The 23,660-nt window shown below is 32.5% G+C and overlaps 1 protein-coding gene across 1 annotated transcript; it reads left to right on the top strand.

Annotated features, from left to right (window-relative positions):
* The first annotated feature begins 15,814 nt into the window (after positions 1–15,814).
* LOC136202369 (uncharacterized) lies at positions 15,815–21,675 on the top strand. The gene is made up of 6 exons (XM_065992940.1): positions 15,815–16,184; positions 16,725–17,011; positions 17,153–17,242; positions 17,320–17,391; positions 17,603–17,719; positions 20,432–21,675. Exons 1-6 carry the CDS (start codon positions 15,866–15,868, stop codon positions 21,494–21,496), a joined length of 1,950 nt encoding a protein of 649 aa, XP_065849012.1. The 5' UTR covers positions 15,815–15,865; the 3' UTR covers positions 21,497–21,675.
* Positions 21,676–23,660: the final 1,985 nt, after the last annotated feature.

Genomic DNA, 23,660 nt, shown 5'->3' with positions numbered 1-23,660 from the left:
TTATTGTTGCATTAAATCAAATGCAACTAATTTATTTAATTTTTGCAACACTTTTAATAGTTTTTGCAACACGAATATTGCTTCGTGTGCAACAAATTTTATGAATGTGCAACAATTTTAGTTCGAAATTGCAACATAATTGGTTGAAATTGCAACAATTGTAATTGGCTTCTGCAACATTTTTATTAGTTTTTGCAACAATTTTAACTGGATACTGCAACATATTTGGTAGCTTTTTGCAACATTTATAATTGAATTTTGCAACAATTGCAATCTGCATTTTTTTTGTTGCATATCTTTTGAATAATTTAAACTTGTAATAAATGCAAATTTTGACTAATTTTGGAAAGTATAATCTGAAATATAATAAATATACTTCTAAACAATGATCCAAAACATACATATACAATCTTTTACAAAATAAGATAGAGTATCATAATATATGTACAATACATAGTTTTCGAATTCTAAGAAACGACAATCTTTCATTGATATCACTCGTTATCTTCCCCATCATCATCATGTACAAGAATTGACGTATAACTCATGTCAATTGCAAATTCTCATTATGAAATTATATTATAATAATGTATAAGTTATATTATATATTTACCTCATTGTTTGGCTCATTCGATACGTTATTTGAAGGAGATATAGAATCAGCTAACAAAGTCGTGATCGAGTCAACATCAATATTTAAGCTTGGGTTTTGTCGTGCCAATTGTTTCATCATCAAAGCCATCTTCGTGTCCAACTTTTTATTCATTTCTCCCTCCATCCTTTTATGCATTTCTGCCTCCATATTTTTCTTCAAATTTTCTTCCACTTCTTGTCTGACTTCCTCCCTTAGGCTTGTTTTTAATTCATTCACCAATTCTGGTGGAGCTTTCAGTTCTTGGTCCTTCTTCGACACACATTTGGAACCCCTACCAAGAAGCCATGAATGGGATGAATTGCCAGATAGCACTTGATCAACCATGAAACTACTTTCGCCTCCCGATGACTGCATTTGTTCCATCTTTGCCTAAAAAAGCAAATATATGAATTGAAGAATGAATCAGAAATATGAATGCATGCATTCCTATTCCTCCACAACATCTAATATATGTTATTTGCCAATTTATCAACCGTTTTCTGACATACAATTTATCATCAAATTGAAAGAACAGCCAAAAGGCACAAAACCCATATCAGTTGATCCCATGTATAAGTTCTTAAGATAAGTGAATCAACCATTTTTTGTTCCATCCCTCAAACAAATATCATCACCACACAATGGGTCAAGAGGGAGAACAGAACCAATGTTCATATATATTGATAACATGCAGCACCATCAGAGAGACCAAATAAATACTTGCAAAATATAAATAGAAAAGGAGAAAAAACTTACAATTTTAGATTTAACATAGTCATCTGGTGCTTTGTAATTACGTCCCTCTTTCCTTTTGCGAGTTTCAATATAGAGTTCAGCCTTTGATGACGCCACTTTGTTTGGATTTTTAAGTTGCTTATATAAAATAGAAACAAATTGTTTGTAAACCAATATACATGACTAAATCAATCATAAATAAGCATTTGAACATACCAAATTGTTGCTAATTTGTGCAAAGCTTTTTGGTCTAGCAGTGTGTGTATCCTTGACACATTTTCGATTTTCAGCCATTTTTTGAGCCCGTTCCTTAATCATAAAAAAGAAAAAAATAGGTTCAAAATGTTAACTTTAAAAGTGAAAAAATGAATCTATTTAGTTCATACTTACCTGTACTTTTGTATCACCCCAATATTTGAGGAGAACCTTGAATTCTTGAAGAGGAAGTTCTTCGGGTTTGTTTGCCAATCTATCCTCATCATTATCATAAGCTTTATAATGCCTAACTTTAATCGAGATTTATAACCCCTCCAAGCATCCGTAATAGTTTTCATCACCCAATTGTTACCACCATCAGGTATCATGTACTTTTGCTATAACACAAACAAAATGTATAAGAAGATAAAAGTAAATGCTAAAGTATTCATCAAAGAAAGGTAAATTTACCAATACAAACTGCCACAAAATTTCTTTATCCGGAACATGTTTCCAACTTGTGTGGCTAAACTTGATGTATTGTCTTCCTAATGTCCCTAAAAAGTTACTGAATTCTGACAAGGTTTTGCTATCACCAATTGGTTGATTCAATTCATTTAGCATGATCAGCTTCCTTTCACCAAACTTCCTTGTATGGACTGCATCCATCTTTGTCTGGCCTCCAAACTTCCTTCTAGTTTGCTTAATTGGTGCTGTCAATATTATAAAATGAACATTTAACATTAGAATGATAATATTTTGAATATTATATGAGATAAGTTCTTCTACCTCTTGAATCATTTGTTAATTGATCCCCACATTGAACAGCTGGATCATGTTTATTTTCTATCATTTCGGGCATCGGTGGCTCAACTGACTCCATTTGTGGTTGATTTGGAGCTTTTTCTTGTCATTGCCGCAATGCAATATAATTTGCCATTGTTCCAACACCTTCATTTCTCTTTTGAAGAAGATCCATGATGTCCAACTTTTCAGTATACCCTTCAGAAATTTCTACCATTGGTTCTTCAGTCATCTTACAAACCCACATGTAAAAAAGGTAAGAGTTTAAAAACATGTATAAGAAAGAACAAAAAAAGAAAATTAAGACTAGAATAACACACTATTATCTCCGTAGCTATTTTTTTTCAGCACACTCGTCTACTGCAGCATTCGTGGTTGTTTTCTTAGCAGCCTCATCAATGGCAAGTGCTAGGGAACGTGTTGTCCTCCTAGTTACATTGAGGTTGCTAGTATCCCTTTTCTTTCTTACTTTTTTCTTTTATTGAATGTTATTTGATTATGTTAGAAGGTTACAAAATAAAACATAAAGTAAAGAGTTATGTTTAAGCCATTATACCTTCAATTCTGCATTATGATTTTCATCCTTTTGATTTAGAGAATTCCTCATAGAGGAAGAAAGTGAATCCATCCGGAGTGCAGCAATCTTTTCTTTGTTCTTTGCAATATTATCAATCATGAGTTGTTCATATTCATTCTCGCCAATTTGTACAGAAGATTCTTTATCCTAAGGCTGCATTTAGTTACAGTCAACCTTAGTCAGATAATAAGATAAGAGTTTTGTTCATTAACCAAGTCCTCATCCTGTCCGACATGAGCATTCTCTTCAATATCATCAGAATCTCCTATCTCTTCATCACCTGGAAAAACTTCAACTTGCATGAGCTCTTGCTTTCTTTGCAACTCTTTCTTTTTAGCTTTAGTAGCAATCTATGCCCTACTATCTTCTTGAATACTTTTGAGAGTGACAAACTTGCACTTTTCACCTTTTGACCTTGGACTTCTTCTCAATGGAATTTCTACATATGAAATTTCAATTAATCAAATATTATAGCAAAAGTGTAATAAAAAAACAAAACACCACAAATTACCTTCGGTGGGAAGCTTCCTTGGTTTAACAAGGACAACTGGTTGTGTTTGTTTCACAACTGTACTAGTTTGGTCAACCACATTGTCAATGAAAAATTTCAAAGTCCTTAAATCAACTATTTGCTCCATGTAATCAATGACATCTTTGTCATTCGTAAGGAGTTTGAATCATCTTTTGTCTCTTGTCTTGACATACATGCCTCCAATTTCAGTATATTTCAGCTCATGTTTGACATCACTCATTAATGAAGTAAATGAGACCAGGTCTGGATCTTCATAAGTTGACAACTCACAAATCTCACCACCAACATACTCGTTGTCCTTGAAATCTCCTCTATGGTAGAATTTAATACCAAACTTTTTCTCCGTCATTATGCAACAAAATAGTAGCATTTGTACCAATTAAAAAATTGAGTTTAAACATTAGCAATGCTAACAAGTACCAATTCTCAACAAATCTCAAACTAGAGGCAATTCTCAACGTATCCCAAATAAGGATAAACATATACATAGCATGAAAAAAAAATACAAACTACATATAATTTCAAAATATTATCTCAATTAGATGCTAAGAAAAGATGCAATTCAAACCATATATATAAATTTATTTGAAGAAAGGTTGCTAAGAAAACATACATTTACTTATTCGAGTCCATCCAATCCCAATCAGTATTGTCAATGTCTGAATAAACATTATTTGCAAGGTAATTCGTTGATGCCAAGTCTGTATTTGTTGGATATGGGATTTGCCTTATAGGGACATCATCTTTAGACCAACTAGCTTCATTAATATCAATTTCAGCACATAACACATGATTTGTCTCTCTTATATCCACAACATTCATATCTTCCTTAATGGCACCATTGCATTCTTCTATACCAGTCCATTCCTTAGGCAACTTCTTAATAGCATAGTGTGAATCCATTTCTATAGGATCTTTAATGAAAAATACTTGAAGCACTTGTGAGGCCATCACAAAGGGGTCATCTTTTTTATATACCTTACTAAAATTAACTCGAGGCAACCCATAATCATCATTTTCTTCTTGGTACCAAGAGCATCTAAATAAAACCACACTAAACGCCCCCCAATAATCAACTTCAATGATATCTTCAATTGATCCATAGTAATTAACATCCCCGACTTTTGGATTTTGATCCTTTAAACTTGCAAAACTTGTGGTTAGAGCTGTTAACAAGACACCAGTATTTTGGGTTGTACACTTTTCGTCTATTTTCTTAGTATGAAATCTGGATCCATTGAGAACATATCCACTAAACCTCTTTGCTGCTTAAATTGGACCCTTCGCCAAACATAATAGATCACTAGAAATAAAAACCTTCCTTTGAACCTCATCCTTAAACCACTTATGAAATTTTAAACTGTGTGCTTTTCTTTTTTATACCTTTGTGTCTTTGGAAAACTTTCCAACAAATTCCTATATTCCCTAGAAATGAATAACATAATGGAATACAAACATAAAAGATATATTCATGCATAATTAAAAAATTAATAAAAAATCGGAATTTGAAAGAATTTGAAATGGACAGATTATTCTTACTCTATGTATTTCTCCACTTCTTCATTTCCGCAATTGAAAATAATGTAGCGGTGAGCTTTATCCCAAGTGTCATCATCCAAATGAATAGAATTCTCAAGCTTATTTTTCTTCCTCCCTAGAGGATAACCGACCATAGGAACAATTGAACCCCCAATACCAACCGACCGGCTAAGGAGTTTGTTTTTCACACTATCACCCAAGTATCTTGAGCAAAAAGTGACACATTCTTCTGCCAAATACCCTTCAGATATACACCCTTCCGATCTTGATCTATTGCGAACATAGGACTTCAACTTCCCCAAGTAGCGTTCAATTGGAAACATCCACATATTATGCACAGGACCACCAAGCTGAACTTCTTTGCACAAATGTATTGATAAGTGAACCATTATATCAAAGAAAGAGGGTGGAAATATCATCTCAAGCTGGCAAAGTGTTTCCACAATCTCTTCTTGCAACCCTTTTAACTCATTTGGATCAACAACTTTATTACACAACCCTCTAAAGAATGCACCCAATCAAATCAAAGGTAATGCAACCTCAACCTTTAATGACTTTTTCACAGCAAATTGTAACAAATATTGAAGTATGAAATGAGCATCATGGCTCTTATACCCTGATACTTTCCTATCAACCATTTGTACACATCGGCCAATATTGGATGCACACCCATATGGTAATTTAGCCATTTTTAGTACTTTACAAAAGACTTCCTTCTCTTTTTTGGTCATGTCAAAACAAGCAGCCTCGTATTCAAAGTGTTGCTTGTCACTAGAAGGTCGTGGATGGAGGATCTTCCTAATGCCCATATCTTGCAAATCTAATCGAGCATTTAGATGATCTTTATTCTTACCTGAAATACTCAACAAAGTCCCTAATATATTATCACAAATGTTTTTCTCTATATGCATGACATCAAGATTGTGGCGGGATAAGTTGTGCTTCCAATACGGTAACTAAAAAAGTATCGACTTGATAAGTTTAATTTAAATAGAATTAGAAAGTACTTATTTATTTTTAGAAAAATTAATTTTCGTAAATAAATTCAAATTAATTTGTGCAAAACACTATATAGAAAGTAAAAAAAAATTGTATAAAAATTAGAATTTTTTTTACAAGTTTATATATTAATAAAAAAATTAATATTTAATGTTATATAATTGTTTCCAAAAATTATTATTAAATAAGTGTTCTAAAAAATTAATATTTATATATATATATATATAAATAAAATAATAAATTATTTTAATCGCAACATTATATATTTGTTAGTTTTTCTTCATTTTTGTTGCATTGGATCACTTAAATATCAATGTAACAATTATAATTTTGTTACTTTTTCAGTTTAACCTTATTTTTTGTAACAATTTAAACAAATTGTTGGGTTAGCTTGCTTAAAAGCAACAAGACAAGCAACAATTAATATTTTTGTTGCATAATTTTTTTTATCATTTTGCTAATTTGAAGATTATTGCAACAAAAATGCAACATTATTGAAATACAATAAAATAAACTCATTTAATGCATCAATTTTCAAGCAACAAATTCAAATTTGGTTGCATTAGGGGGTTTTATGGTACAGTGTCCCTCTTCTTTGTTCAGGCTTAGTTCTAGCTCTCAAGTACTCAAATTACACGAATCTTCATTCCACTTGGTTTAAAAAGGAAAACTATCAGAATAAACACTTTCCAAATTATTGGAATACCTTTCTGCCAAAACCGTTTTGGCTCAAAATCCTTTATGCTTTGCATCTTCCCAAAATAAAAGATATTTGGCAGTTGCTCATCTGCTAGTAGTTCATATCATCTGACAACCATTTCAAAGGCTTCCAACACGACCAAAACAAATGCTTAGTTAAAATGATGTTCAAATATTCACAAACCTTCGTGCAAGCAAGAAACTTCAGCCAATCATTTGGAGAATTTTGATAGGGGTAAAGATTGAATACTCTTAGCACATTCTGTTGGGGTTTAATGTCTTATAGACAATTGTTGTGAGATATAAACTATTTGTAAATGAATTGTTCATTATCATTTGTTTTATAAGATATAGTAAATTTAACCATATAAAGACATTAATATTTTATCAGAATTAATTAAGTTAAATAAAAAAAATCCCAAGTTTATTTAAGTGATCATAAAGTGTTCATACAAGCATGAAGTGGGACTGAACTTTATAATAAACCAATAAACTTAAAACAACTCCAGGTCAAGTAATATGTTTATGAGATTAACAAAGTGTTGTTGAGACTTGCACGTAATAATGTCTTCTATTGTGAACAGAGAACTGATCTCACAAGCTTTAGATATGGAGATATCCAGACAGTTACATGGATTCGATGAAGGAGTTCATTAGGATTGGGGACCTGACTTGAGATAATAGGATGGATGATTTATCCGAATGTCACAGGTTTCATCCTCAAATGGTATTAGTAGGTATAAGTAATCCTCAAATGAACATTAATTAGTGATTATGGATTATGGAGTGTGGTGCTTTGACTCTGTTCAAGCATGATCCACTACAGAGGGGACTCCGGGGTGTGTGACAGGCGTTGGGTATCATATAAAGTAACTGCATGATAGTTAATATTAGATTGAGCATTCGTCACTCCTGGCAAATAAGAGATATATACATGGCCTCTTGTGGAGAATTAACTCGAAATCCTTGCAAGGTGATAAGGTTAAGAGTGGAAATGGAGATTTCACTTAACCTATCTATTCAGAGTTAATTCTACCTGGACAAGTAAAACAGACGTCTCATTATATATAACTTGACATATTCCATAGTTACAGATTCGTATAAGGATATAACTGATAAATGATCGAATTATACTGGACCTCATACATAAAGGTAAACGTTAGTATCAACCTGACTTCTTATCACTCTGGGGGAATGTCTACGGTTCTGCTAGTAACAGTCTTTGAATCCATTTTGTTATATATTTAGTTGAAATTAATCAGGTTGTTTATAAAAAAAAAAGAAATTAATCAGGTTGAATTACTTCTAATAAATATATATGACTAGTAGCGTTAAGGACCTATTGGGTCACACATGATACTTGGAATCAAAGGATGAAATTGTAATTAAGGGAGATGAAATGTATGGGCCGAATTTTGTTCATTAGGGATGAATAATTTAATTGATAATTATAGGCCTAATACATCACCAGCTCCCTGAACTTGTCCAAAATAGTAGATTGGCTCCCTTAACTTTACAAGTGTCTCACCAACTCCCTAAACTTGCTTATTTTGTATCACCAACTCTCTAAACTTGTCCATACCAGTGGATTAGCTACCTGAACTTTGCAAGTGTCTCACCAACTCTCTAAACTTGCTTATTCTGTAACAACTAAATACAAAAACTCATTAAACCTAAATTCTAAAAATATGTCTTCATCTATTCGAGAGGTAATAGTTTCGCTTTTCCTACCTTTCAACCTATTATAAGAGTTAGTGTTGCAAGTTTGAGAGATTGAATGAATGAGGATCGAAAATTAGTATTATGGTTTTTGTATCTATTTGTTACAGAATAAGCAAGTTTGAGGTTTTGGTGAGACACTTGCAAAGTTTAGGGAGCTAATATACTTTTATGGACAAGTTTAGGGAGCTGGTGATATGAAATAAGCAAGTTTAGGGAGCTGGTGAGATATTTGTAAAGTTCAGGGAGCCAATCTACTATTTTGGACAAGTTCAGGGAGCTGGTGATGTATTAGGCCATAATTATAATTAGATTATGGTTGTAATTAAATTATATGATTATGGTATAATATTAACTAGCCGAAAACCCGTGCGATGCACGAGGTATGAAACTTTTATATAATTTAGATAAATAAAAAAATTGATATATTTACTTTTAAGTAATTTTATATCATGCTATGAAAAAAATTTATATTATATACATTTGAAATTAATATATATTTTTTAATGATAATTCAAATTAAATTAATTTTAAAAATAATTGACTACTTTTTTATAGAATTTTAACTAAAAATGAATGATTTATTTATTTTTACAAAATTCAATGATTTGTACTTTTTAGGAATTTTAATACATTTTCATATTCCAAATATTCTGTGAAACAATAATAATATAATAGCAGATTAATTAAGAAATATATTAGAATATAATAAAAAAACCAAAAATTGAATTAAACTATAATTAAAATTAAATATTATATTTACGATACAAAAGAATTACAATATAGGTTAAACAAAAATTGAATTAAACTACAATTAAAATTAAATATTATATCTACGATACAAAACAATTACAATCTATGTTAAAATGGAAACAACATCAATATATTATTCTATAAACTATTACAATCAATACTTTTCCAATGTTGCATATGAAGAAACTTTATCAATTCAATATGTTACATATTAAAAAATAAAATTCGTAAGAATTAGTCACAAATTCATCTTGATGATAATTATTTTGGTTGATGGAATTTCATGATCACCAAGTATTCGAATTCAGTTATTCATTCTGCTACAATAACCCAATATATCTAATTGAATCAGTTTAAGATGATGATTTTTCCTATTTTCATCTTGTAATATCTCATCAAGACATTCGATCAATTTGTTCTTCATTCTTTCACTATATAAAATATCAGCCATACTCGCAGATATCACTTATTTGACTTCATTAATATTTTCTAATAATTATATATTCTTGAATTTTGTAAGTAATTAAGAAAAACAAACAAAAGAATTGAAAAAAAATGAAGGGACGAAAAAGATAATTAGGAGAAAACCATATTCTTCTCGGGTTTTTTTTTTTAAAATAAGAGAGAATGTCGAGGCATAAGTGTATAAAAAGGAGAGTGAAAATATTTTTTGCCTATTAATTAAACATTTTATTTTTTCTTAATGAAGTATTAAGTCCATAAATTAATTTTAGTTAAATAGAATTAAATCGCAATTGTAACCACTCAGTACAAAAAAAAACGTTTTATAATTAATATGTGAAATTAATTATATTAATTAGAATCATTATGCTCAATATTTGAGAATCTGAAGAGATTCAAATAATAATATTTTCTTAATTAATATTTTTCAATAATTTGTCCTATAATCATATTTCATTTTCATCTGTTAAAAACTCTTGAAATACTAACAATTTTGTACGAACCATAATATAATAGTTAAAAATTATATAAGCCATGTTGCAAAAGCAATTATCTCAATATCCATAATTAATGTACATTTTTAGGATTTTGAGCATCAAAATTTATTTTTATTTACCTTGCTTTTGAATTCGTATCTAGCATAATTCACATTTTTCAAGAATAAACATCTTATTAAGCGTATTAGACGCTTACAATCTCCTTGTCTAGAAAATTGAGAAAAAATAACTTATTGACATGGGGGTAGATGGGGGTGTGCAAAGAGCCCTAACATACAGGGCCTCAAAATTATAAAGGCCCCAAAATTTAAGACGTGGTGAGTCAAGATATTAGCTTAAATTGAAAAAAATAATGATATAATGTAATAAGATCTATTTATATTCTTTCACTCTGTTGAATGTATATGTGATTTAGATATTCAACTATCCAAAATTCACAACCTTACGATTCATTTTTTTCTTTTTAAATTTTCTTAATACAAAATTCTATTACATATTAAAGGTTTGATAAAAAAAAATTAGCACAGGGGCCCCAAATTTTATTTTTATATTTTCTTCCTACAAAATTCTTTAAGGTTTGATACAAATTTAGCATAGGACCCCAAAAAGTTTAAGACAGCTCTGCTTATTGATAATAATAATAATATAACATAATTTATATTGAAATAAACGTCATTGTAAGTATAATATTCTAATATTTTATTTAATATGTCTCAAACTTCAATGAACAACTATCGTGTGAAACTTTATATCTATTTGTACCAAAATGTATAAAAATAAAAAATACAATCCATATCAATTAGCTAAACTCAAACTAAAAAAAATGAGTGGATTTCAACATGTTCCGAATTAGAAAAATTAATCAAACTTCAATTAAAACTAAAAATTGAGTTCATAAAAAGCCAAAAATCTAAATTTTAGTTAGAGTTAACAATCAAAACGATAACACCTAGGAACATATACTAAAAAAGAATGCAAATATACAAAATCTTTATTTTAGTCATTTTGAAAAATAAATAAATAAAAAAGAAAACATGGATAAGGTAGTGAATGGAATTTCATCTCTGAAAGATGAAACTATAACAACAATTGTTTAATAAAAATAAAACAATAGCACAATTGAGAAAGCCAAAAATTGAGTTAATATAAAGCCGAAAATCTAAATTTTAATTAAGAGTTAGCAATCGAAACGATAACACCTAGCAACATATACTAAAAAAGAATACAAATTTACAAAATCTTTATTTTAGTCATTTTGAAAAAAAAAGACAAATAAAAAAGAAAACATGGATAAGGTAGCGAGGGGTATGGAACCTGGGTAACGACAGAAATGGAATTTCATCTCTGAAAAATGAAACTATAACAACTATTGTTTAATAAAAAGAAAACAACAACCCAATTGAGAACAAAAATAACTACAACATATGAAAAAAAAAATCGAATAATACCTTGAGAAACATAAGAATTTCTTGTAAATTTTGACACTTTTGTGTTTTCCAGTTTTAGTTGTTCATGCATCTTCTATTTCTGTCGGATTACTTCAATTGAAGCTATCAGTTTGGAAAAAAAAGACAAATAAAAAATAAAATATGGATAAGATAGCGAGAGGTATAGAACCTGGGTAACAACAGAAATGAATCTGAAAGATGAAACTATAACAACTATTGTTTAATAAAAATAAAACAACAACATAATTGAGAACAAAATAACTACAACATATGAAAAAAATCGAATATTTACCTTCAGAAATATAATACTATCTATCGTGACCAATGAATATAATGGTGGAATACTATCTATCATGCTTTATATAGAAGTTTATTTGTGACTTTTGGATTTTCTTTGCTTTGTGTTTTTTCATCTTCCCGTAACTCTTGCTTTCTTTTATTATTTTAATTAATAGGCTAGTAATTATTTAATATATTATAAATATAAATTTGTTATTTTTAATTAATTAAATATTTATTTTTAATTAATTAAATATTTTTAATCTGATTTTTTACTACGTTGACAACTCATCAAAAAGATATCTATAACACTTCTTCTCATTTCTCTCTGCTTTCATAATTATATATAGTATAGATTAGAAGGTTGAATGTAATTATATCTCTAATTAATTAAATCTCTAACCTAAATAAATATCTAATTAGGATTAGAATTATTATCTATTTATATTAAGATATAAATAAAGATAATGATTATATTTATTTATCTAATTAGTAATCTTATTCGGAAAAGGATTATAATTAAATAATTAAATCCCTAACATAAATAAATATCTAATTAGAATTAGGATTATTATCTATTTATATTAAGATATAGATAAAAATAATAATAATATTTATTTATGTATCTATTAGTAAACCTATTCGGAATATGATTCTAATTAAGTGATTAAACCTAATGCAATTAGGGTTAGTATTTGGAAGACTATAAATAGTCCCCATACCTATGAATTTCCACTGCGCCTAGGTTTGTCTATTTTCCTTCCCATTCACCATCTCATCAGAAATGGGAAATCCATAACCCCAATTTGGAAATTGGAGAAAACCCTTCAGGTATCCCTATGGAGGGTTAAATTCCTTTTGCTCCTCAATTGGAAGACGTGCATCCATCTCATTCACGTCAAGGTAAGAATCCATGATCTTTATGAGATCTTCCGATGTTAAGGTCGATGGTTGGTCATAAACTAAGTGGTTTACAACATGACCAAAACAAATGCCTAGTTACTATTCACAAACCTTTGCACAAGCAAATCCAGCCAAGCATTTGGAGAATTTTGATAGAGGTAAAGATTGAATACTCGTAGCATATTCACCATCCCATTGAAAATGGGAAATCGATGACCCTAATTTGGAAATTGGAGCAAACCCCTCAGGTATCCTTATAGAGGGTTAAATTCCTTTTGCTCCTCAATTGGAAGGCGTGCATCCATCTCATACAAGTCGGGGTAAGAATCCACGATCTTTATGAGATCTTCCGATGTTAAGGTCGAGGATTGGTCATAAACTAAGTGGTTTACTTGTGTTGAGGAACCAACTTTCTTAAACGACTGGTCTTGATTTTTCTTAGCAGCTTTGGCAGACTTAGACTTCTTAGGGGCCATGACAGTATTCTGTATGTTTAGAAAAAAAGGTGGAATCTTCAATACTCTCAAAATTAGGGGCTTTATCCGAGTTCTTCTGTCTCAAACCTTCCATACAACGAAAATAAAACAAATAAAAATAGTAGAGACTTTATGTTTAGAAACTCCAATGGAAGGAGAATAGAGATGCAATAGAGAGCTAAAAAAACATGCAAGTGGTCTTTCTCCACTTTTTATAGGCTTTTAAGGAAGGTGAAGAGACGACATGGTTAATTAAAGGGATTGTAATTTTGCACCCTATCCTAATGTAGTCCAAAGGCCTAAATGATATAATAATGACTTTGATTAACATGAAATAGCACACAAAAGTGAAACCTGTCATGAACTCAAAAGGCCAGCAAAAAAATAGTGAAATACATCGCGCTTCTACACTAACATGGTTTGGCATAACCTGATGACACAGTCTTGATCACATGCACCTTAATAAGCATGTAGAATTTGCTCATTCACCATTAGATCTAGGCTTATTAGAATCCTAAGGTGGAGATTCAAAGCATCATGAGGCTTAGATTTAATAAGCCTATATCTAACGGCGAATGAGCAAATTCACTTGCTCATTAATGTGCATGTGAAAATTCATGCCTGATGGCATCACATAATGCTTCCACCTACTACCATCACCTAAGGAATAAAAAGTAATAACCAGTGATAATGTGTCACACTTTAAGAAATAAAAGGTAAAAAGATCGGCACGCCACCTCTGGCAACACATTTATCAACACTTACGAGAATTCACTTTTCGATCACATTATGAAACAAAGCCCTAAAGCACTTCGAATCGTAAGCTTCGGGGGGCCATCTGATATCATGCCATTGATCGTGAATACACATGGACCAGTAAAACACATTATCCTTTAATAATAATCGCTATAGCCACGTGGACCAGTCAAAAGAGGCCTTAATATCACGCACATTCTGACCCATATCGAGCACCGTGATTTGCAGAATCACATGTGCAACTGTTGTAATCATTATTGAACTCATCATTGAATAAATGCCACATGGCCTTTTACTCATATATAGGGTGCAAAACCTAGACCTCTTATAAATATAAGTACACAATATCCAAAAGGGATTGAGTTCATTTTATTTGCTCACTTAAGTTTACATACAACTCAGTAGCATATCTCATCTCTAACTTAGACATCAGAACAAGGTCGCCGATTCTTGGCCCCTTTTCCCCATCACATTAGTAGCTTTCATAACTTATCAATAAAACTGATATTCATTTTTGTTGGCACAAAAATAGCCATAACTTTCAATATAACATAATATATAATATACATATATACATATATATATGTGTATATATATAATTTTTACTTTTAGATTTTTTTTATCATGTATTTACTAAACACAAATCAATTTTTTTTACACAACTTTTCCTAATAACATGTTTTGTTGGTCACAACAATGCCAAACTGACCCATAATGTTAAATGCAAAACAATGTTATGCATGATATAATGTACACCATTTATATGTTATATAGCCATTATTATACAAAATGTTATGCCAACAACTAATAAAAAAAAGATGATGGTTAGTGTTTAATGTAAATAGACATCGTAAGAAAAAATTACAATCATTGGATTATAAATACAGATACACCTTTCTAAGTGTTTGTTTTTCTATGTAGCTCATATTCGATATTTGTACTAACTTGCATTACCGATTATTTTAATAAAATAAAAAAAGGTTCAAAAATTTGTTTGATGTTAAGTTTGTAGACTACTTAGACACTTCTATCCGTAATTTAATATTCTGAAACTTAATGAGAATATTTTATAGTTGTCTATCAAAACTAAAATCAGAAGGAATGGTTTTGTAGTGTAAGGATAATAAGACATAAACCTAGCCGTCAAGAAACTTTCGTCTTTTTCATCTAGGTTTTGAGATTTTTTTTCCGGCTAAAAGCCAGAAGATAAGCTTTTTCTTTATTTAGTTTTTAGTTTTGCTTTTCCTTTATTGAATAAAGTTGTTGATTGATATATTATGGTAGATTTGTGAGTTTCTTCTTGTTCTTTCTCAATTTATGGGTAATTGTGGTATGTTTTCTGTATGTGTGGTTGTCGTTTATATCTCTAGATGTGTGTTATTATGTTTTACTCAACAGAAGAGTTTTGTATCCTCAAATAGATATATCTCACTGGAAGATCACGAAGTCATTCATAAAGAAAAAGACTATGAAATCGATTTTGGATGAAGTGTGTTTTTCATTATTGTGCCAAAAATAGTTTTAAACACTATATAATCTATCACGATTTATGATTTGGAAGATGTAAATTCAAACTTTTATGATATATTTTTATGGATTGTAATGATTTAATTAATTGAATTGAGATATAATAGTTTCCTTACTAACGAAACCATTTTTTTTTTTCAAATAAAAAAAGCCTTTTTTTTTGTTTTTTTAACTTTTCTTCTAAAAAAATTAAAATCACAAAAACCAAAAATAAAATAAAAAAATCAGTATCTAACGCGGTGGGCCAACTGTATATAAAAACCCCATCCTTCCAACTTTCACAGCGACAATCAACCACTCACTCTCTAGGGTTTCTTCTTCCCCCCGAACCATGGCAGACGAATCTCAGTACCCATCGGGCGCAGATGCCACCGCCACCCTTACAAACAAGCGCAAATACGATGATCAAACGCCGCCGCCGCCAACACGCCGGTCCACTGGTTTCTCTTCTCCCGATTCGGCTCATGCCCCACAGTCTTATAACAACGTACCCCCGCCTGCGGACGAGATCCAAATGGCCAAGCAGAAAGCTCAGGAGATCGCCGCTCGACTCTTGAGTGGCGCTGGGGCTGACATTAAGCGCCCTAGAGTTGAAAACGGTGCCTCCGGCTTTGATTCCATGGACAAGGGTTTTAGCTCTGCTTCTAGTGGTTAATATTCTTTCTCTGTCTCGCTGTGTAAATTTACATACAATCAATCTTTTGTTGGTTTTGATAGTTTGCGGATCCGTGTGTTGTCTTGTTTGTGCTACTGCTGCTTTGCGTTTGTATGCGTCATGTTGCTACTGCCTTTTTTACTTTCGTTTGATGTTAGTTTTTCTCTCTAGTTATGTTATGTTTATAGTATGTGGATGGTAATTGACTTTGTGGCCTCATTAGGAGACTTCCCATTTCTGTGTGTTACGGCTGCATTTAAATGAGTAGCTACTGGGTTATGATATTAATTCTATTATTATATGCTTGTTGTTGTTGTTGTTACTTCTCCCCCATACGTGTCTATTGCTCTACTGAGTTTATTTGTTTTTGTCCATTAATTGATGCTGGGGTGTACATAGTTTGGTTAATTTGTTAGGAAGTTCACCTTGTGTTCCTTTTGTTGCTCTAGCCATATGATGGTTTGATTCTCAAAGTTCTTTATCCCAAAATAACAGTGCTTACTTTTATTGATATACGTGTTTCTGGCACAAGCAGATGTGAAGTCCCTGTCAAACTCTGCTCCCTCTGCGATTCCTGTGTCATATGGCTCATACTTGGGGGGTTCAAGCAAAAAGATTGAAATTCCAAATGGTAGGGTTGGCGTGATCATTGGCAAAGGAGGGGAAACTATTAAATATCTCCAGATTCAGTCTGGAGCAAAGATTCAGGTTACCCGAGATATGGATGCCGATCCCAATTCTGTAACAAGGATTGTGGAGCTAATGGGTAGCCCAGAACAAATTTCTAAGGCAGAGCAGTTGATAAATGAAGTTCTTTCAGAGGTGAAGGTCTAGTATTAGTACTATTTTTTACCTTCAATGCACATTTATTTTTGTTCTGCTAGTTAGCTGCTAACTTTCAGATGGTACATTATTCTATTGAATTAGTCGGTTAACATAGTACTAACCCTTCGTTTTGTGCAGGCTGATGCAGGGGGTTCTGGCACAGTTTCTCGGAGGTTTACAGGACAAGGTGGTTCTGATACTTTTGTGATGAAAATTGCCAACAACAAGGTATAGCTAGAAAGCCATACTTGTTTTATTTGATTTGGTTCGTGATAGATGTGACTGATACATTATACATGACTTAGGTTGGTCTTGTAATTGGTAAAGGAGGCGATACAATCAAGAATATGCAAACAAGGAGTGGAGCTCGTATACAGGTTTATTTTCTGACATTAAGCATCATCTTTATGCCATAAGATCATTATATATTGCGCTGTATGAGTGCCAAGTGTTGTAGGTATTATTATTAATGCAAGATAGTAACCAGAATGTTCATTTTGGTAAACTTTTGCCGGTGGTATTATTATTGATTGCATGTTTGCATTGCAAGATAGTAACAAGAATGTTCATTTTGTTAAACCTTTGCAGGTGATACCTTTGCATTTGCCTCCTGGTGACACATCAACAGAAAGAAACGTACATATAGAGGGCACCAATGAACAGATAGAATTTGCAAAACAATTGGTTATTGAAGTTACTAGCGAGGTATGCTTGTTTGTTAATTTTCGTTGCAGAGTTGGCCCCTCTTGGGTTTTGTTGTTCCAAACATGGTTATATTTGGAGAATTATGTTGTTAAGATATGTAGTTTGTTTATATGTCTATCTCTTTGCTTACTTATGGCTATCTCTCATCCATTTTTTGTATTTGGTTGTAATTCCTTCATATGTAGTTTCCACATCCTTCTTATATGACCTGGGACATATTGCTTAGTGCTTTTGTGCTTATGACAAGAACTTACTGCATATATCTGTTTATTTTTTATGCTTAATTTTTGCATCTGTTATTCAGATTCAATGCTGGTATCTCTTCTTCATAATGCAGCATCTGAAGAACTCCGTTTTTGATTTTTTTTTTACTAATTGTGAATTGGTTGTTTTGACTTCCAGTAGAAACTTATTATGATACTCTCTTTTTGTTCTCGTCACAGTTCTTAATCTTATTGGCAATATTAATTAGATACAAGCTATTTAGTTAAGGTGTCATGCGTATGTGGCTTTATTTGAACTTGTCACATCTATGTAGTTTGAAGATAAATTGCTGTCTTTTGTACCTCACATGGAATTAGAGATGGTGTACCATTATGTTTATTTGTCACCTGGTATCTGGATTCTGATATTTTTCAAGATAATTCCATTGTTGTGCTGAATATTATAGGATTTGTTCCAAGAACTAATTTTCTCAGGCAGTTATGTGGTTATATATAACTGGGTTAGATATATCTATATATTTTTCCGTTATTGGACTATTTAGATTCAGAAAGTTGCAGATATCTTTTGGTTGCTGATCCTCCTGGAATTAACAGCATATCTGGCTGAGTGCCTTTTGTAGAACTGGTTTCTGGAAGATGGAGAAGGGATTCTGCGATACTAACTGCTTGAACTGAGACTGCATGTTTATTAAAATTTGCTGCTGTGTAGTATTTTATTAGGAACTAAGCATGGTAATGTGCATTCCTCAAGTATTATATCTGACTTCTTCAGATCAAGTAATGACATTAAATTAGCATATCAGCTTTCTTCTCTCTTGCCTACTGTATCGATTTCATATATTTATATGCCTAGTACCTGCTAACATTTTTTGAGGTGGAGGTGGATTTGCGGGTTGAAGGCAACATGTCCACAATTTGAAATTTTTAAGTGCCGTCTACACATGAATTTTTTTGAGTTCTGTCTACACGTGAAGAGTGGTCATATCTGCCATAAGTTCTTAGTGCAATACTGATTATATTGGATTTTTGGTTGGTGGGAGTGCTAATATTTTGTTTTTAGTTGGCAATGCTAATTAACAACTTCTGAGCCCAATGTTAGCTTTTGGTTGAAATCTCAAGTGCTACTTTTGGATATAGCAATTCTGAACCGAATGCTCTTATTGACCTTGTGATGCCACTGATATTGCTATTGGGAATTATTGTAGGGTTAGTGTTGTTGGACTTTCGGTGATACCAACATGGATAACATTGTGTTGGTGTTCCCCTCAGCATTGCCGTAGTATGGCTCTGAATCCCATATCTTGATGTGTACCAAATGACATTGCCTAGAGGATCTGCAAGCTTACTTGCAAGGGATAGAATCAGATTGGATTTATCTTTCGGCTCTGAGCTATTGGGGTAAAAAGCACCAATGGTCACTAAAGTAGAGGATATGATATATGCATCAGTAAGCACTAAAGTAAATTTTGAGCCAATTAAGTCACCAGGACAAGCTCAGACGATTTCCTCCATTGGAATGCTGGCGCCATAGATGCCATGTGGACACATAAGTTATGATTTTTTGGACATGTGGATGCTACATGGCTGCTCTCCTTGATTATTTTCATGATGTGTCACTGAAATGTCGCTGATGGCGCTTATGTCAGCATTATGGTGGAGGAGATCACCTGAGCTGATCCTAGTGGCTTTATTGACTGAAATATGTTTTACTTTAGTGACTTTGTTGGCTTAAAAGTGTCTATATGGTTCATCTCATAGTAGTAGCTTTATTTAGTGGTGATCATTGGGTATTGAATTTTAGCCTCTTTCTAATATTATGAAGTTCGCAAGATAGTTTTTTTAATAATATTTATTAGTATCTTCATTCTTAGTCAGGATCCAGGTGCGTTTAGTCAGTTACTGAATTCTAAGTATTGGTTGCTTACTGTATACTTCTGTTGCATTTGCAGTATTGATGAATTCTGATACTTCTGAGAAGTTGATATAATATTGATCCATATCATGCCCTATCTAAATTTATTTATTTTAGACGTGCCTCCTGCCTCTATGAATTCTTCATAGCAACATCATTACTATATTATATCGATATGCATTTCCAAATGAACATGAACTGATTGCCAGATTTGGCAGTGAGATATGTCTTAATTCACTTATATGGTAAAGCTTGTATAGAATTTTTGTTTTGTCTGGGTGTATTTTTTGTACCCATTCACTTCAAGTAGGGAGAGGATGGGCTTCTGCTGGAGTAACTCAATAATTCCACCAACCGAGTACGGTATGTAGGCATTTATACCCCTTCCTGATATAATATGAAATCCGTTAATCCCTACATCAGGCATGCGTTCTCTTGTTTTGTATTGTTTTGTATATGTGGTTGTTTTTATTGCCTATATGTTCATGTATATATATTTTTATTATTCTGCAATGTGCAAGTGATAGCATATGTGGGAAGTTCGCATGGGTTATTTTGGATAACACTTCTGTGCAGAATCGTGCAAGGAATCCATCAATGGGCGGAGGATATCCTCAACAAGGATATCAAGCACGGCCACAAACAAGTTGGAATCAACCTGGAGCTCCTCCAGCGCAGCAACCTGGTTATGGTTATGCACAACCTGGAGCTTACCCTGGTCCATCGCCACAGTATAATATGTCTCAGCCACCTTATACAGGCTATCCTCCCCAACAATCATCGGGTGGATATCCATCCAATTGGGATCAGTCAAATGCATCTGCCAGTCAGCAGACCGGCCAGGGTTATGACTATTATAACCAGCAAGCTTCTTCACAGCAACAACCAACTCCTGCTGGCTCTGCAGCTCAAGCAGACAGCACTGGTTATAATTATGGTCAACCAGCTGCTTCTAGTTACAATCAGCAGGGACAAGGTTATGCTCATGATGGCTATGGTGGGTATACTCAATCAGGTTATGGTCACCCACCAGCATATGATCAACAGCAGGGTTATACTGCTCCCAATTATGGTAATGTGGGTGGTGCAACTCAAGAAGGACATACTCCTCCATATGGAGCACAAGGAGACTCTACTCAAGCACCAAGTCAGCCTCCTGCAATGGGTCAGCAAGGGTATGCTACAGGGCAGCAGCCTCAAGGAAATGCCCAACCAGGATATGGACTGACCCCAACTTCCCAAGCTGGTTATGGGAGCCAACCGCCAGCTCAACCTGGATATGGATCCAGTTATGGAGCTCCTCAGGCACAGAAACCTCCAGGTAATCCCCCGGCTTATGGACAGGCTCAACAATCGCCTACTACTGGTGGAGGTTATGGTCAGCCCACTGCTGCGCAACCAGGATATGCAGCATCTGGTTATGCTCAACCAGAATCAGGTACGCAACGCACCTCATCTGGTTTCAATGCAACAGGTGCTCAGTCAGGGTATGGTGCACCAGCAGCTTATGGGCAATCAGGTTATGGGCAGGCTGTGCCACCTTACAACACTTCTTATGGTAGTAGCTATTCTCAGCCTGCATCAGCATATTCAACTGATGGTAACGGTACATCAGTTGCCAAGACATCGCCGCAGAGTTAATGGTATGGTTTTTTTATGCTTGCTTTTGGTTCTATGATGGTGGATTTTGTGTAATGTTGTTAGGGTGTAGTCAGGTTTTGTAGTTGGAGAATACATTAATTTGAGTTCAGTATTAAAATATCTGTCTTAGATGAACCTAGCAGTATGTTGTCTGATATACTATATTGGTGTTGCAATTACTTTCTGCTGCTTTAAATTTTCTGGTTTGTAATGCTTTACTTGCACTTCATGCCTTTAACCATTCTGTTGAACATTTGTTAATTAATTATGCTGCAGTTTTTTCCTGGATAAGGTTTGACATTAATAACCCATGTCATTCATTAGAGGTTTTTGTTGACCGTACTTGTTTTCCAATGATTTTCTACTTTTGTTTTCTTTCTGGGAGCTGCTCTGAAGATGTTGACAATACATCAAGAAAATTAAGGCCCAAGGGTTGATTTATTAAATATGCAAATGATTAGCTATACCTTGATAAATCACTCGTGAGAATATAATCCCATTCAAGTTTTATAGTTAGTTTGTATGCATGTATATGTACTTGTTTCAGTCTGTTTGGTTTAATTTAAAAAAGGGTTAAGGTGTAAAAATACCCCTTAACGATTTAGATCAGGAGCAATTTTACTCCTAACGTCTAAAATGGTGCAATTTTACCCCTAATGTTGGAAGCTAAGAGCAATTTTACCCTTAACGTTGATAAATTGTGTCAATTTCAAACACTATTATAAAACACATATTTTTGTTTATTATTCTGCACGAATTACATAACAGTTTGTTCTAAAAAAAGGATTTCATGTTTTTGATAATCTAATAATAGAATTTGAGATTAATATTTATAAATTCGGTGAATTTTTTTATTTTTTTTGCCTAATTCGTACAAAGATACAGTATATTTTTTTGTTTTTTTCACATCCCAACGAATGTTTATGATTTGTTATTGAAAAATGACATACATATGAAATGTAGATAACAAGATTCATGATCGAGAAGACAGTTTGATGAATTATTTTTCAAATTAACCCAATTTATTAACGTTAGGGATAAAATTGCTCTTGGCTTCCAACGTTAGGGGTAAAATTGTCCTATTTTAAATGTTAGGGATAAAATTGTTCCTGGCCCAAAACGTTAGGGGTATTTTTGTACCTTAACCCTTTAAAAAAAGAGAGGGAATTGCTCTTCCAAAAATAGTTATACGATCAAATTTATTAGAAACAATTGAAATCCCATTAAATGGAAACCCATTTACATATTTAACTACTCAGCCTATTACATATCTAGACTATGTTGGTGTGATTTTCTCAAAATACTGTTAATATATATATACTATAAAATCTTTATATAGGAATACATTTGAGACTATTTGTATAACAATTGAGGGGTTATTACCAAGTTGGGATCGATTTTTTTTAATAACAAATTAGAGGTTATTGCTATATATATCTTTGCAGATCTCACATATATAACATAACAAGAGATCTTAACATTAAAATCATAACATTATCAAAATTTACAATAAGATTGCTGCAATAACAACATTAAAATCACTAACATTATCGAAATTTACAACAAGATTGTCACAGTAAACTTCTAAGACATCATTTTAAAGTCAATATGACTAATCTTGATGCACCATTTCTCCTAATTTAAGGATGAGAAATGCAAGTTTAGACCTTTTGGGATGGATATTTCACAAGTTCCATCTCAACTTCTCTATATTCCAGTATCCCGTCTTCCTGAAAGGGATGTTTATTATTCAACCACATTCAGAAAAATTTAATCGTGTTAGGAAGAAAAAAGATGATTTCGCGAAGTCTGCGAAGATAAATGTGCAAGAAAGAGGATGCTTTTACTTCGTGAAAATAGAATTTCGCGAAGTCTGTGAGGAGAAATTTGACGATTTTACTTTGTGAAAACAGATTATGTGAAGTCTGCGAAGGTGAAAATCATGAACATTTCTCTTCGCAGACTTCGCATAATCTGTTTTTACAAAGATTGATAAATCTTGGGAATGTAACCTTTCTAATTTTTTATGATTAGTTTAATTTTTTACAATTAGTTACATTTTGGTTTGTGAATGTTTTTAACTTTTATGAGTGCGTTTTTAAGAAGAAAAAAGGGAACTGTATCTCATAATTCGGTGTGAGTTTTCTTTTAATTGTAAAGCTTT

Source organism: Euphorbia lathyris, chromosome 8, assembly GCF_963576675.1.
Source record: "Euphorbia lathyris chromosome 8, ddEupLath1.1, whole genome shotgun sequence".
NCBI lineage: Eukaryota > Viridiplantae > Streptophyta > Magnoliopsida > Malpighiales > Euphorbiaceae > Euphorbia > Euphorbia lathyris.
This window is presented reverse-complemented; position numbering and strand designations above follow the sequence as displayed.

Coding starts and splice junctions, on each gene's coding strand:
- LOC136202369 (XM_065992940.1), top strand. CDS start 15,866: ATGGCAGACGAATCTCAGTACCCATCGGGCGCAGATGCCACCGCCACC. Junction 16,185..16,724: donor TTTTAGCTCTGCTTCTAGTG/GTTAATATTCTT, acceptor TGGCACAAGCAG/ATGTGAAGTCCCTGTCAAAC. Junction 17,720..20,431: donor TTATTGAAGTTACTAGCGAG/GTATGCTTGTTT, acceptor ACTTCTGTGCAG/AATCGTGCAAGGAATCCATC.